This window comes from Hipposideros armiger, unplaced genomic scaffold (assembly GCF_001890085.2).
Source record: "Hipposideros armiger isolate ML-2016 unplaced genomic scaffold, ASM189008v1 scaffold_550, whole genome shotgun sequence".
Taxonomy (NCBI): domain Eukaryota; kingdom Metazoa; phylum Chordata; class Mammalia; order Chiroptera; family Hipposideridae; genus Hipposideros; species Hipposideros armiger.
Window position 1 is genome coordinate 349,064 of NW_017731900.1, and position 14,445 is coordinate 363,508.

The 14,445-nt window shown below is 41.6% G+C and overlaps 2 protein-coding genes across 3 annotated transcripts in view; one reads left to right on the forward strand and one right to left on the reverse strand.

Moving 5' to 3' along the window:
• EIF5B (eukaryotic translation initiation factor 5B) overlaps positions 1-4,821 on the reverse strand; it is an 83,886-nt gene extending 79,065 nt beyond the window's left edge. For both annotated transcript variants that reach the window (XM_019669213.1, XM_019669212.1), the window contains exon 1: positions 4,598-4,821. In XM_019669213.1, coding sequence (XP_019524758.1) covers positions 4,598-4,632 — 35 coding nt within the window. In that variant the 5' untranslated portion in view covers positions 4,633-4,821. The remainder of the gene's footprint in view (positions 1-4,597) is intronic.
• A 910-nt stretch (positions 4,822-5,731) lies between these two features.
• Positions 5,732-14,445, forward strand: part of TXNDC9 (thioredoxin domain containing 9) — a 13,997-nt gene continuing 5,283 nt past the window's right edge. The window contains exons 1-3 of the mRNA XM_019669198.1: positions 5,732-5,931; positions 8,363-8,578; positions 12,120-12,238. Of these exons, the coding sequence (XP_019524743.1) occupies positions 8,390-8,578; positions 12,120-12,238 (308 nt within the window). The 5' untranslated portion in view covers positions 5,732-5,931; positions 8,363-8,389. The remainder of the gene's footprint in view (positions 5,932-8,362; positions 8,579-12,119; positions 12,239-14,445) is intronic.

Below are 14,445 nucleotides of genomic sequence, written 5' to 3' on the forward strand. Positions count from 1 at the left end.
TGGAATGGCCATCAGAGCTGTCATCGTATTACCCTTGATGTCCTGAACGTCATCAAAATGTCTTCCTTTCAATATTTCCTTTATCTTTGAGTAAAGCAAGAAGTCACTGGGGGCCAGATCAAGTGAGTAGGGAGGGTGTTCCAATGCAATTATTTGTTTACTGGCTAAAAACTCCCTCAGACAGCGTCGTGTGAGCTGATGCATTGTCATGATGCAAGAGCCATGAATTGCTGGCGAAAAGTTCAGATCATTTTCGTCTAACTTTTTCACGCAGCCTTTTCAGCACTTCCAAATAGTAAACTTGGTTAACTGTCTGTCCAGTTGGTACAAATTCATAATGAATAATCCCTCTGTTAGCAACATCGTTGCAACAAGTTCGCGAACTTAATTGTCACACCTCATATGCAGATAGATTTTTTTTTGTATATCAAATATATACAAATGGGAAATTTCTTTGTTGAATTAGACTATTTGGACTATTTGCCACTTGGATTACTTCCTTTCTGGGAAACTTTGGAGTACCTGCTATACTCACAGCTCCTTCTGGATCAGTTCCTTAAGCAGACCACCACGTTTTCTATTACAAAGGATGGACCATCCTACCCTGACTGAGCAGGATGAATGTCTGACACTAGGGCAGGGGTCGGCAAACTTTTGAGATGGAAGAGCCACCAGGGTTAGCAAACTGCGGCTTGCGAACTGTGGCTCTGAAGTAAAATTGGAAATGAAAATATAACTATCATAGTTTCATTTATAAAATTTTTACAGGATATTATTCACATAATGGTGATTATGTAAAAATATATTTATGGCTCTCGAATAATTTTTAAATTGTTGTGAGGGACAGATTTGGCTCTTCCAGGGGTCGGCAAACTTTTGAAACGGAACTTACCCAAAGAGCCGCACGTGGCTCGCGAGCCACAGTTTGCCAACCCCTGCTCTCGGGCAATCACCTAAAAGTCAGCCAGCTGTCTCAGATAGCCAGAACTCCCAAGAAAGGAGGGAGTTTGCCAGTAATGACAGGAGCATTACCTGTAGTTAAAAGCAAAAAAATAGTGGAGTCACTATACTAGCTCACCACGGGTGTAGAGAACAAATAATCTGATGCTGAAGATACCCCAGAACTCTACTAAATCCTGAAAGACCTTCTAGTTCCTGAGTAACATCCCCACCTCCATGATATCTGACCATGGGGTAGGTAATCCTTCTTCCCTCTACATCCTTTGTTTTCCCAGGTAGTGGGGAGGATTAATAAACCAGATTCCTTATAACCCAAAAACTATAACTACCACATTTAGGAAATCCAAAACAAAAAAAGGGACTAGAAAGAAAAATTGGAAACTGTGAAAACCTAGATAATCCAGATTCTTTCTTCTCTGCACACATCAGTAAAAGATAATCCATCATATTGTGTAAATGGAAAGAGTAGGCCATCACTACAGCACACAAGTTCCCATAAGATAAGGTCCCATTATGTAAACTGATGACTGAGAAGGTTATAGGAAGAAATGAAAATATTGGCCTTATATTTTGTATGATCTGTAAATATTAAATCCTTTCCTTGTCTCAAGAGTTTCCCCAACTGAAAAATGTCAGGGACGCTTGCTAAACACCCCATCAAAACCTCATTCTCAGAATTACACAAGCTGGAACAAAATTCTGTGATTTAGTTGTTAAACAAAGGTCACTGATATAACAAAACATGCTATCCGAATAAAATTACTCAGATTAAATAATAAAATCTAATTTTAAATTAACACTGAGTGGCTAAAAAGTTAAAATAATGATTAAATATAGATTGATAGAAGGATTAATTAATTAAATATAATACTTGACCGTCAAGTATTTTATGTTCTTTCCATGAACTGAAAAGTGGCTCAGTGCCTCATCTTGATAACTGATAAAACAGCTGCTCATTTCTCACCCAGTTCTACCTGACCAGAAACATACTAGGATAGGATAGCTTGGAAGGGAATGAGACATGAGGTAAATGTAAAATCTTTAAAAGTGAGGATCTTTATACAAGAGAGTAAACCAGATCAATATTTCATTTTACACAAAGAATATTAATCCTGAAATAGGACTTTCTCCTTCTAGACTCTCTTCCCAGTCTGTGTTTTGTTACATTTACAAATATTCAAAACACCCTTTAAGAAAGTACAGACATACCTTGGAAATACTGTGGGTTTGGTTCCAGACCACCACAATAAAGTGAGTATCACAATAAAGGGATTCACACAAATTTTTTGGTTTCCAAGGGCATATAAAAGTTATGCTTACACTATACAGTGGTCTATTAAGTGTGCAATAGTATTATGTCTTTAAAAAATGTACATACCTTAATTTAAAAATACTTAACTATTTAAAAATGCTAATCACCAACTGAGACTTTAGCAAGTCATAATCTTTTGGGGTCTTACCTTCAATGTGTAAAAACAGTAGTATCTGCAAAGCACAATAAAACGAGGTCTGCCTATAGTACTTAAAAACACAAAAGTTCAAAGCAAACTAATTCACAAAGCAGTGAAACTTCCATGCCCCCTCCCCCTCCAAAGTCTCTTATGTGGGAAACCAAAGTAAAAGCCCAAGCAGCTCTGGTCAAAACCCTAGAATTTCTTAGGTACAATTTGAAAGGCACTTAAGTTAAGGAGTGTCCATGAAGCATATTTAAAAAAAAAAAAAAAGTCATATGAGAAAACAATTGTTTTCTAAAATTCGCTGCGACCATTTCCCTTCAACATGAGCCAAAGATGAAGACTAGAAATTAGTCTTGAGCAGGGAAAAAAAATAACAGCATTCCTTCTACACTACCAAACCAATAATTTAACAACAGGCTCCAGTGTTTGCAATTTAAACTTTACATCATCCATGAATATCTTTATGAATCAATAAGAGACACATTTTTCTCTAAAAATAAACAGACAAGAATAAATCTCTCTCCTCTGGAAAGCTTTTTTTCCATTGGGAAAGAGCCTATAAAGTAAAAACTAAGTAAAATAACAACATGTACATGTATTTTTTTAATCTAAAGAACAGACTTCTGTAATCTTGAACCAAACAAACCGACTGTTACAAAAAACTTTTAATAAGACAAGCAGTGAAGTTAGAAAATTGACTGGATACTTAATAATATTTAAGAAATCATTCTTAATATTCCCTTAGGTTTGGAAGTGGCATTGTGGTTGTTTTTCCCCTCAGGATTATCTTTCAGATACACCTGAAGGATTTACATATAAAAGGACTCTGAGATTTTTTTGCTTTAAAATATCCAACAGGTGGATGAAACAGGATTGGTCATGTAATAACAATGGCTGAAGCTGGGTAACTGGTACATGAAGCTTCATGATATTCATCTATTCTTTGTATACAGTTGAAGAAAAAAGTCTCCTATGCATCAAAACATCCTGTCAAAAGTAGAGAAATGTTTGTCCCACTAAATCACCCAGAATTCTGCTTATTTTTATTTATCTGATTTGATTAACAATAAGTTCTATTCTGCAAACCAATTAACTTCCTCCAGTAGACCTGTAACTGAAATACAAGACTCACCTTGGTGTCTTTTAATTCCATTCATCTTCTAGATGAGTGCCAGGTGTGCTTATTTTAACTTCAAGACCACATATCCATTTTGAGTCACAATGATGAACTATCACGGGTTGTTTTTTTGTTTGTTGGGTTGTTTAAACTTACTCTCCCTCTTAGTATTTGAACTAAGTTTGGTGCGCGGTATACAAAGGTGAAAAGTAACATATGTTGTTCTCTCCCAGGAAGTAAGCTCTTTCAATGAGAAGCGTTACGTGTCAAACGAATATGACACAGAAAAGTTCCCAAAATTTCGAGATATGTAACTCTACACACATCCTTATGCTCCCACCGCCCAAAAAACCTTTTAACTATGATTAGAAAAGAGCGACCCTGGTTGGTTTGTTTCATCTCCTCCTCCTCTCTTAGGGGAGGTGCTAAAGAGAAGGAACGAAAAAATAATAATAACCAGAGACAGGCCGGAAGGAGAGCGAAAAGCATGGAGTCCGGAGAATCGGTCCTCAAATAACTGAGAACTGAATCCGAATTACAATAGATGAAGTTAAGAAGGAGTTAGATGTTAAACTCCTCAACCTACCTGAGCGGCTCAAGAGTGGAAAACGCTGGCAGTAGGTGCAGCTCATTCGAACTCCCTTCCCTCTCCAAGGATTCACAGGTACAAAGGCGTAAAGAGAACTCTTCTAGACCCTCGCCAATAGCAGCGTGGCAAAAACAACCCCCACTCGCCCGGACCATGTTGGGAGACCCTTCCCGCGGGGCCGGGAACCCCAGAACCACTGCCCAACTCTTCAAGCCGGAGACCCCTCTTTTCCAGGCCGAGCGGGGGGCAGCGGTGGAAGTGAGCTCGGCTGGAGAACCCGCCCGCCACCAAGGCCCTCCACACCCGCCCGGAACTGGGGTCTCCGCCGCGCGCCGCCCACTCGGGGCCCAGGCCCGGTTCTCCGCGGAACTGGCCTGGAGCCTCGACCTCAGTCAGTCCACCCCGCGCCGGCAGGAGCCGCGCGACCCACTGAGCAGTGCCGGCCGCCGCCTCGCGAACCCAGCCACTGGCTACCTGTCTTCGCTCTTGTTTTTCTGCTTCTTCCCCATCGCGTGACAGCGGTGCTCGTGGTCCCAGTCTCTCTATTCGGTCTCTCACAGACCCACTGTCCTCCGGCCGACTTTGGTCTCCGTTCAGCTCCGTTCCCCCTGCGCTGCCGCCTCTCGCACCCGGCTCTCCACAGACCCGCGCTCTGGGACAGGGCACATATGGTGTGAGCTCTCAGTGCGCAAGCGCATCGCCCCGCCGCCTCGGCGTGGGGACGCAGGGCGCGGCTCATCGAGAGCTGGCCTCCGGGTAGAGCGTCTCCAGTTGACCAGCCCGCCAAGTGGGAGCCCGAGCGCCCCCTTCCCGCAAGCGTCCGCCGTGCACCGACGCCCGAGCGGTTTCGAGGTTCTAGAACCACAAGCCGACAATGAAGCGGAAGATTCCCCACATGCGCCCCTCCCCCCGGGGAAAGCCGACGGGGACTGGAGCTTGGTCAGAAGCCGACCTTAGGCTTCCCTTCCACCTTTCAACCTCTACACCTTTGTATTCTCAGCTGCAGGAAGTTCAGTAAAGTAGAACAATGAACCGATGAGCGCTCTGGTTGTTCCCAAAGGAGATAAAACCCAGGACAAAATTGATCCTCTCGGTAACGTTCATGAATGTACAGTCACTAAAAAAATAAAACAAGGGCACACCCATTAAGTCCTCTAAATAGGTAGGTCTTAATGTGTATGAGAGCAAAGTCTAAAATTTTCTGTTAGGGAAGTTATTAGGGAACCTATGAAGGTGGGGAAAATGTTCTATATCAGGATCTGGACGGTGCTGTTACGGGTGTTAACTATACAAAAGCTAATCATGCTATATGTTACACTTTTAAAAAGGAAAATGGTCAATAAACAGGATGTAAATGAATTTAGAGTGTCACTCCTGAGCAGGAGTGTAGCTATCTCATTTCTGATTTAACGTTATGTGGGCTGAGGCTCAAAGCCTAAATGAAAGTCTGACAACTCCAGGCTGAGCAGTAAAAAACTATGTCTCCCAGCATACTTTGCTCCCGCACCCTGGGCCAAGGATTTCGAAACCTCGGGTTCCGGGCCGCGGAGGAAGAGGCGCACGCGCGGAGAGAGAGGCGCACGCGCGTAGGATCGCCGCACGCCCGTCGGATCGCCGCACGCCCGTCCTCCTCTCCCATAGCTCCCTTGGGCGTCGCAGGCTGTATCACGTAAGGGCCTCAGCCAATGAGGAGGCGGAAGTGACGGTCGTTTGGCAGCCACTAGCAGCTGTTGCGAGGCTGAACCAGGAGTGGACTGTTCTCTTGGAGCTACTGATCCATCACTTCTCAGGTATCATCGAGAGCTCAGGTGAGGCAGAGATGGTGTGAAGAAACCGGCCAACGGTTTCCGGTGCTCATGAACACCGCCGCTCAACATCCGGCCAGGGCAGGGGTGGGCGCGGCCCTGATGCCGGTATCAGTGCAGTCGCGGCAGCTTTGGCGCATGCGTCCCGGGAGGCGTTGAAGTCGGGGCCACCTGAACTCTGCCCTCATCTGTCCCTGGTGGAGGGGAGGGAGAGGGGCTCGGAATGGCGAGTATACTTTTGAAGAAGTACCTGGGGTGCAATTAGGAAGGAGGCCTCTTGGTTGTTTGGGCGGGTGCACGTAGGGGGGGTCGAGGAAATGGTTTGGTAATTTGAGGACAAGGCCCTTGCCACCATTCCAGTTGAACTGAAAAAAGGAAGAATCAGAGGCTTGTGGTTTGAAGAATGAAAAGTTATCAGGATCGCTAAAGCATCTCCTTTCTTCTTTCTGAATGCGTTAGAACACCACCACCTGTCCCCAAAGCTGCTCTTGTTAATCGCTTCTGCCCCGAGTTATCTCAGCATTAAATTCTGAGCTCATCCTGTAAAACTTAAGGTATAAGTACCCGCTGTGTCCCTGGTAAGAACAGGTTCTGACATGCAGGTCAGGGTTTAATATACAGCTTTCTGCTTCATCCAGCCCCAAAAGCGAAGGCCACAATCTTAACGACATTTTTCTTGGGAGGTAGGGAATGTAAAACTCTTTTTACTATATTTGAAATATACCTCCTTTAAAATTTTATAGCATTTATGAGGAACTTACAGTTTGATTCATTTAAGGTTAACATTTTCTTGAGCACCTGCTGTGTCCCAAGCACTGCTAGCTCTGGGAACACAAAGATGAAATCGAGTATGCGTTTCAACTGTTTTCCCTGTGAAGAAAAAGGAATCGGAAGTGAAGTTTTCAAGAAAACTATTTCTCTTTAATTCAACATTTATTTTATTTTATTTTTAAAGATTTGTATTGGGGAATTGGGGGATGGGAACAGACTAGTTGCTATCCTTTTGTTCTTCAGTCTAGTTGTGGAGGACGTTGCTTCACTGGCCCAAGTTGGCACCATCATTACGCTCTTCCCGGGTAAGGCAGATAAGTAGCCAGCTTCTGGACAGCCGCTCACGGTGGCTGCTGGCTACACACAGTAGCTGCTGGGCTGCTGGCTACACACGGTAGCCCATGGCAACCCACTGCAGCAGGGGCTGCACCCTATGCTGTCATCTGGGACTCACTGCAGCCCAGCTCCAGGTTGAGCTGTTGTTCAGCATCTTAGCTGTAGAGGGCAGTATCACTGGCCCTCATGTGGGATCCGAACCGGGGCCCTCTGGCTTCCCAAGCCAGCTCTTACCCAACGGGCCACTCGGCCAGCCCTTTAATTCAACATTTATAGAGGTCTGTGTGGACCAGGCTATATGTCAGAAGCTGGGTGGATGAGTTCACAGTTTATTCAGAGTTTTTTAAGTGCTTCGTTAGTGTTTCGTTAGTGTTTGCAAATGTATCAAAGTTAATTGAGATGCAATAGCCACCTGCTTTGATAGGCAAATTATAAATCATATTTCTATGGTAATAACCCAGGAATAAACATAAAATTGCCATCTGATTGTTGATGATGGAAAATAGTACTACATTTCTTTTAAAAATAAGTAATTGACATAGATCTTCCTTTCTAATCTGAATTAGATTCTGTTTTTAAACTCCTGTCTTACATAGAGGGGTGATGGACAAATTGATACTCTTTGTAATATTTAGAGTTATATTGTTTATATCAAAGTTAAGAACACTGAATGTCTAAATCAATACCAATATCAATCTTTGTGGCCTCAGATTTCGTTAGGTAATGGGAGAACAGGAGTGGAATCTATAGCTTGTGGAACACCAGGTGCCATTCTTTACATAAATTGTGAGGGGCTCTCTTAAGAGTTAAAAAAATGAAAATCATTTAAGCAGAGACCATGGAAAATGCGTCTTTTGCTCAGCTCTGCTCTGTATTGAAGCAGAGTTTGATGTGTATGTGTAAAACTTCAATACAGTTAAACTTGATCAGGGTTCACAGTCATTTCTGCTTTGCTTCCCTTTTCCTTTGGTAGAGAACAGCGATTGTCAGTATGTATCACCAGATATAACTCCATCTACTCATTTCTCCCTGGTCCGGTGATGGTCTTAAAGATTTGTCTTTGCTTTAGCATAGTAAAATACAAACAAAATCAGGAGCACCTAAACTTTGCTCTAATTAGTTTCTGAGTGGTGTAACTATAACCTATTGAAAGTTAAATTTTAAAACACTTAAATAAAAATTCTTAAGCCTAACATAAAGTCCTTGACTGTCAATAGCACACTTTGTAGACAACAAATTATGCACTTGCTAGAATTTTTTAAAGTAAGAGAGAAAACCTCACTTACTATTTGCACTTTTTTTCCTCTGTAAACCTTCTCCCCAGCAGCGAGGCTGAGCTGTACCATTTAGAAGGATGGAAGCTAATGCATCTGTTGACATGTTTTCAAAAGTCTTGGAGAATCAGTTGCTGCAAACGACCAAGCTAGTGGAAGAACAGCTGGATTCTGAAATTCAGAAACTGGATCAGATGGACGAGGATGAACTGGAACGTCTCAAAGAAAAGAGACTCGAGGCGCTACGGAAAGCTCAGCAGCAGAAACAAGTAACCTCTCTGCCCTGCTTTCTGAAATTGCTTTAACAATATGCGCCTGACAACTTATATTACACGTGCAGAAATAATTAATTTCAGTCCTCATTTGTAAGGTTTTTTGACCTCAAAGTACCTATCGCTGTTAACAATTTGCCTGGAAAAAAAAGTAGTTTTAAAGACACATTCATAATTAGCCTGATTACTATATTACTCTCCAGTCTTGTAAAAGAAACATGTGCCCAGGATCATTTTCTGAGCTCAGGTTTGTGTAAGTGAGGAAAGAGAACTAGGAAGAGCACTGACAGCAATAGGAGTCAGTGGTTTCCTTTCCAGGTGGTATAATGCCTTTCATAATTGTGCTCGAAGCAAGCGAGATAAGAGCTGTAAGGCAACTTACGTGGAAGAAATTATTCCAGGCATATCCAATGTAACATTGAATTATGTGGCTTACTTATTCAAAAGAATGCAGCCTGGGTCACAAGGACAGGTGGCCACAGCACTATGCTCTTTGGTCTCTTAGAGTGTGAGTGTGGAAAGACTTGTAGATTCTGATCACACCCAACTGTGTTAACTTCTGTAAATTGAATTAGGATCAAAAACTGTTTCCATAGGTTTAAGTTAAATTGAAATACATTCTCACCCACTCTGGTTCCTCTTCAGTTGGCTGAGACTAAAACCTTAGCTTTAACTTTGTGCTACTGTAGCACCTCTTTAATAATGTTCATACCCTCACTGTTTAGAAAAATTGCTAAAAAAGGAAAGACTCTTATAATGTGACTGAGTTTGATTTTGAGTTTTCTGAAATAGGGTTTGTATATGGTTTTGAAACTGAGCTACTTTTCTTAATATAATGCTAATGAGATTCTGTTACAAGCTTATTATTTCATGATCACAGTTAAGCACACTACTGATTGCTAGTGCTCAACTAAAAAAAAAAAGTTGTCATAACTACGATATTTTTGTAGAAAGTACATAGCTACCTGATTTGCAGTGAGGAACATATTATACATTAATGTCTTAAATGAAGTCAGCAGTTAAAAACAATAGTCTTGAATATTTATAGTTAAAAACAAATTGAGGTGGGCAACCTTTAGGGCTTTTTAAAATTACTATACAGATCAATTTTAAATGAATTTGTCATGTAGTACCTAAGAGGGTCCTATTTTAGAGCTTTCATTGCACTTTAATCGATGTTTTTTTATTATTAAAATGTTTTCTGAGGAAGTAGGCAAGAAGCCTTAACGGTATTTTTAGCTACTCTTTTTGAAAGAATAGTATATAGTATAGATTGTATAGTAATTTGGATTTTTTGATCCATGAGAGTATTGGGGAAATCAGTATATACAGTGACATAGCACTTAATAGGCTTGTGTTAATCAATATTCATCAGTCATCCAAGCTCCCTCCTCCTGCTATGGCAGCTAGAGACATAGGAGTTAGGGAGCGGGAGGACAAGGTGAGAAATAGGAGGAGCCCTCCAGAGGCCTTGGGCGATAGCCAGTGAGAACCAGGTGCTGCCCATCAGCTACGCTCAGGCTCTGACCTGCGCTCATCCTGCCTGATCCCATCCATATGTACCTGTGGACCACGTGCTCTGTGGAGGGAACTATAGGACAGTGCTGCGTGAGCAGAGTGACATGGAAGAGATGCCTCAGTTCGTTGCAGGTTCCCCGTGGGCTGGCCTCCCGCTGAGGCAGGTTCAGGTCTTCAGTCTATTGGTTAAATACATGAGAATAAGTAATGAAAAGAAATAACAGCTTCTTTAAAAACAAACACTCTTTTTTAAGGGCAAATGTCATTGATGAGTCAAGAAAGGAATCATGAAATGTCACATGTTAGGGAACTGTATTTGAGAATTGAAACTCTTTATTGTAGCTTTACCAAAGAAATATCACATGAGGAGAACATACCATAGCCATCTGTGAGCATTAGCTGAGCGTGAGCTGATGTGAAATGGATACCAAAATGTTATTGCGTGGGGGCTGTGTTAGTTCAAGCACAGAGGAAGACAGGAGATGGCACTGGCCCCTTTCGAGCTGGACTACTTCTTGAGGGCTGCATTCAGATGTCTGCCACATTTTAACAGGACATGGAAGAATTAGACTGTGTTCAGAGGACAATCAGAAGAATAAGAAGTCTAGATATTGTTTCCTACGAGAAACAGTCAAAAGGAAAAGGAAACTTCAGTGTGAAGGGAGGCCATAGGCAAGAAATTATATTTGAAGGACTAACATGTGAAAGAGAGATTAGAACTTTGCTCCCTAATCTTGGGTCCAAGCTGGGGTCCACAGACCAGAGTTACAGATATATTTCACTTCAGTGTGAGAAGACCTTTCCAAAAAGTACAGAGTACATATACAAATGCATTTTAAGCACATGCCAGATACACTTACAGTTATATTCATGTTGATTGTCTTTCTTTCACTACTACTCAGTGAGATAGTTGCTTCTTGATCCCCACTTTACAAATGAGGAAACTGAGATTCAGAAAGGTTATTAGAATCCATAGCCTAGTAAGTGGTAGAACAATTAATTATTCAAGCCCATGCCCTCTGCCTGAAAACCCAATGCTCCTTTTTATTGAAACCAGTTGCCAGAAAAAGGAAACAAGCTTCCAGTAGAGGTGATAATATCCTGCCACAGGACAGTTTCAAGAGGCTCAGAGGTCTGTCAAGCATGATTGATAAGGGTTGATACATTGGTTTGGGAAGTTGGGGTAGATGATCTGTGAGATCCGTACTATTTCTGGACACCCTGTGAGTGGACAACTTTTTCTTCCTAGTATACTACCCCTTTGGTGGCCAGTATAGGGCAGGTCCCTGCCTCTCCGAGGTCATCAAGAGCAAATTGGGCCCTTGAGCTTCAGAGCTGCAGTAACCCCTCCATCAACCCGACCCCCACCCGCACAGGCTGACTGGCTTTATCTCATGAGCTTTTCTTTTTAATAGCTTTGTAGTAACTTGGACCAAGTGCATCTGATTTGAATAATTTGCATGCAAAAAAAAATGGATGTTTACATTCTAAGTCTCTTGACTCTAAGTTTTTATTTCCAAAGTTCTGAGAAAACATACCATGTTGCCCCAAAAATAAGATCTAGCCGGGGAAGAAGCCCTAGCATGATTCCTTCAGGATATGGAGGGCACGCACCCCTCACATGAGGGTTTTATGACCTGTTTCAGGGAGAAGGGTGCCTTTTCCACAAACTCCTTCGACTTAAAATATTCAGTATGCCAAGGTGCCATATTTTGGCACCTAAAATCATGCTATGGCTTATTTTCCGGCTAGGTCTTATTTTGGGGGAAACAGTATGTTTTAAGTTACTAAGACAGATAATTGTCTTAAATACGAGCCATGCTATGGAGATAGTCACTGCCTGTAGACTATTTTTGCATTGACACCAGAAACTTAGGAAAGTTAATCACTAAAAGGAATTTATTTGTCTACGAGATAAAATCGACTTCATTACAAAATATTGGGGTGATTCGGACACAAACTGTAAAGTGGTACGAAGAGATATTGGAAATGTGTAATATTTCCGTTTTCTTCGAATTAGGAATGGCTTTCGAAAGGACATGGGGAATACAGAGAAATCCCTAGTGAGAGGGACTTTTTTCAAGAAGTCAAGGAAAGTAAAAAAGTGGTGTGCCATTTCTACAAAGACTCCACATTCAGGTAACTTTGTTTCCTTCAGTCACTTTTTAAACATGCTGAGATCTGAATAGAGAGATGCTGACCTCATAGAGAAATTAAACAAAATGAACTACTTCCTAAGTTGTTTCTTTGTACTAGAAGTTTATTCATTAAAGTTAGGTCATTTTTCATTTTAAAGATTAACTTAAAAACCAGTGACATACAAAAGTATAAATGAACATTATTGAAAACCGAGACTATTTCCATATAAGTGGCTGTTTTCCAAATTATATTTTCACCAACTTTAAAAACAACTTAGAATTGTACATTTGAATGTTTTATCAGTGGAACAAGAATTATACTTTTTTTCCCCCACTATTATGATGTAGCCATGAAGAGACAATGGCTTGGCCAGGCTTTTCCCCAGAAGCACAGTTAGAACTGCCAGGCTTGGCTGGAAGGAGAAGAAAGTGATTTCTCTTAAACCAGCCCAGGTCTGTAAACCTCTCTACACAGGCAGATCCCTTGTAAAATAAAACACCCCCCAGAAGAAGTTATGTCTTAAACCAGAGGACTCTAGTCTCTTTTTCCAAGCCCCAAGATTTGATTAGTTACCAACATTTAAAAATTGAGAAATATTTCATTTTTTGAAAATTTCGATTTCAGAATTGAAAAAAGAAAGCAAACTTGATAATAACAGACCTAGAATTCAGTATGAAGGCAGTTTGCTGATGCTGAGGAGAGCTGTCCCTCTTAGATGGTGATACGACCAGTGTATTCTCCATCATTCACTGTCATCTCAGCCCTGCCCTCTACTTTCATAGCTGGCCTGGCCCTTGTCTTAACCTCACCACCCAACAACGTGGCTGTTAACACCTTTCAGGGATTGATTGGCTGAGACTTACTAAGAAAATAAAAATCAAAGAAAATATTGAGATCGTGGAATCATGGGGGAAGGGATTAGGAAGGTAAAGAGCATCAAAGAAACCCTCTGCCATTGCAGTACACTGTCATCTCCCACTGGCACACCACCTCTGACCTATATGAAGAGGTGATATTATTTGTTCACTTGTTTATTAGATATCTCCACCCACTAGATTTTTTTATGAAGGCAGAAAGTTTGCCTGTATTGAGGCCTGCTGTGCTCCGGGTTCCCAGCCCTAGAGCAGCAATGGCTGACACATAGCAGTGCTCAGTAAATATATTAGATGGATGTATAAACAGTGAAGTAGCAGGAGTGCTAACCTTCAAACAAAACTGAAAAATCAAAATTTAAATAATCAGTTAATTTATGTGTGTGTGTGTGTGTGTGTGTGTGTGTGTGTGTGTGTGTGTATGTACGAAAGTTTATATACTTTCATATATAAAATCCTGGGACATTCACAGTGACCCATTGAGGTAAACAGGTATACTTTCTATGCTTCATGCATGGAGACCAAGACTTGGAGAGATTAAGTGACTCACCTAATGTCACTCAGTTACTGTATGGTAAGCGGTTTCAAACCTAATGCTATTTTAACTACACCATGACTGATACTTCTGTCTTTTAAAAAATGGACTGACAAGTGGCACATAGCCTTATTTGAAATAGGTTCTGTATTACTCCACTAAAACCATGGAGTTGATTTATGTGCAAATGTTCAAGAACATATTTCTCATATAACAGTTAACACTTACTTTGAGCTTCATTCAAACACCATTGATTAATTTTTTCTATCCTATGATTTTCACTGAAATCTCATTGCTGCACTACATAGGTAATATGTGAAAAGATACATTCAGAGGGAAAAGTGACGAGGCATTAAGGATACAAGAAACTCGCTGGGCTCAAAACTCACTCAAGAAAAACTACACCAAGAAGTGCCCCAAAAGCCTAGTAGGAATGACTGAAACAGCTGGAGTTTTAGTCATCCAGAGTAGTGGTTCTCCCCTTTACGGGGCCTGAGAATCACCTGCATGTTTCCCAACCCCACTCCCAAGGAATTTGAATTCCTCTGGGTGTGTGTGTGTGTATTTTTTTTTTTTAAGATTTTTAATGGGGAATTGGGGTGATGGGAACAGTGCTGGAGAATTGAGTGAAGGGGAACAGACAAGTTGCTGTCCTTTTGTTCTTCAGTCTAGTTGTGGAGGACATTGTTTCACTGGCCCAAAAGCACCATCATTGCGCTCTTCCCGGGAGAGGCAGATCAGTCGCCGGCTTCTGGACGGCCGCTCACTGTGGCTGCTGGCCGCTCACGCTGGCTGCTGGC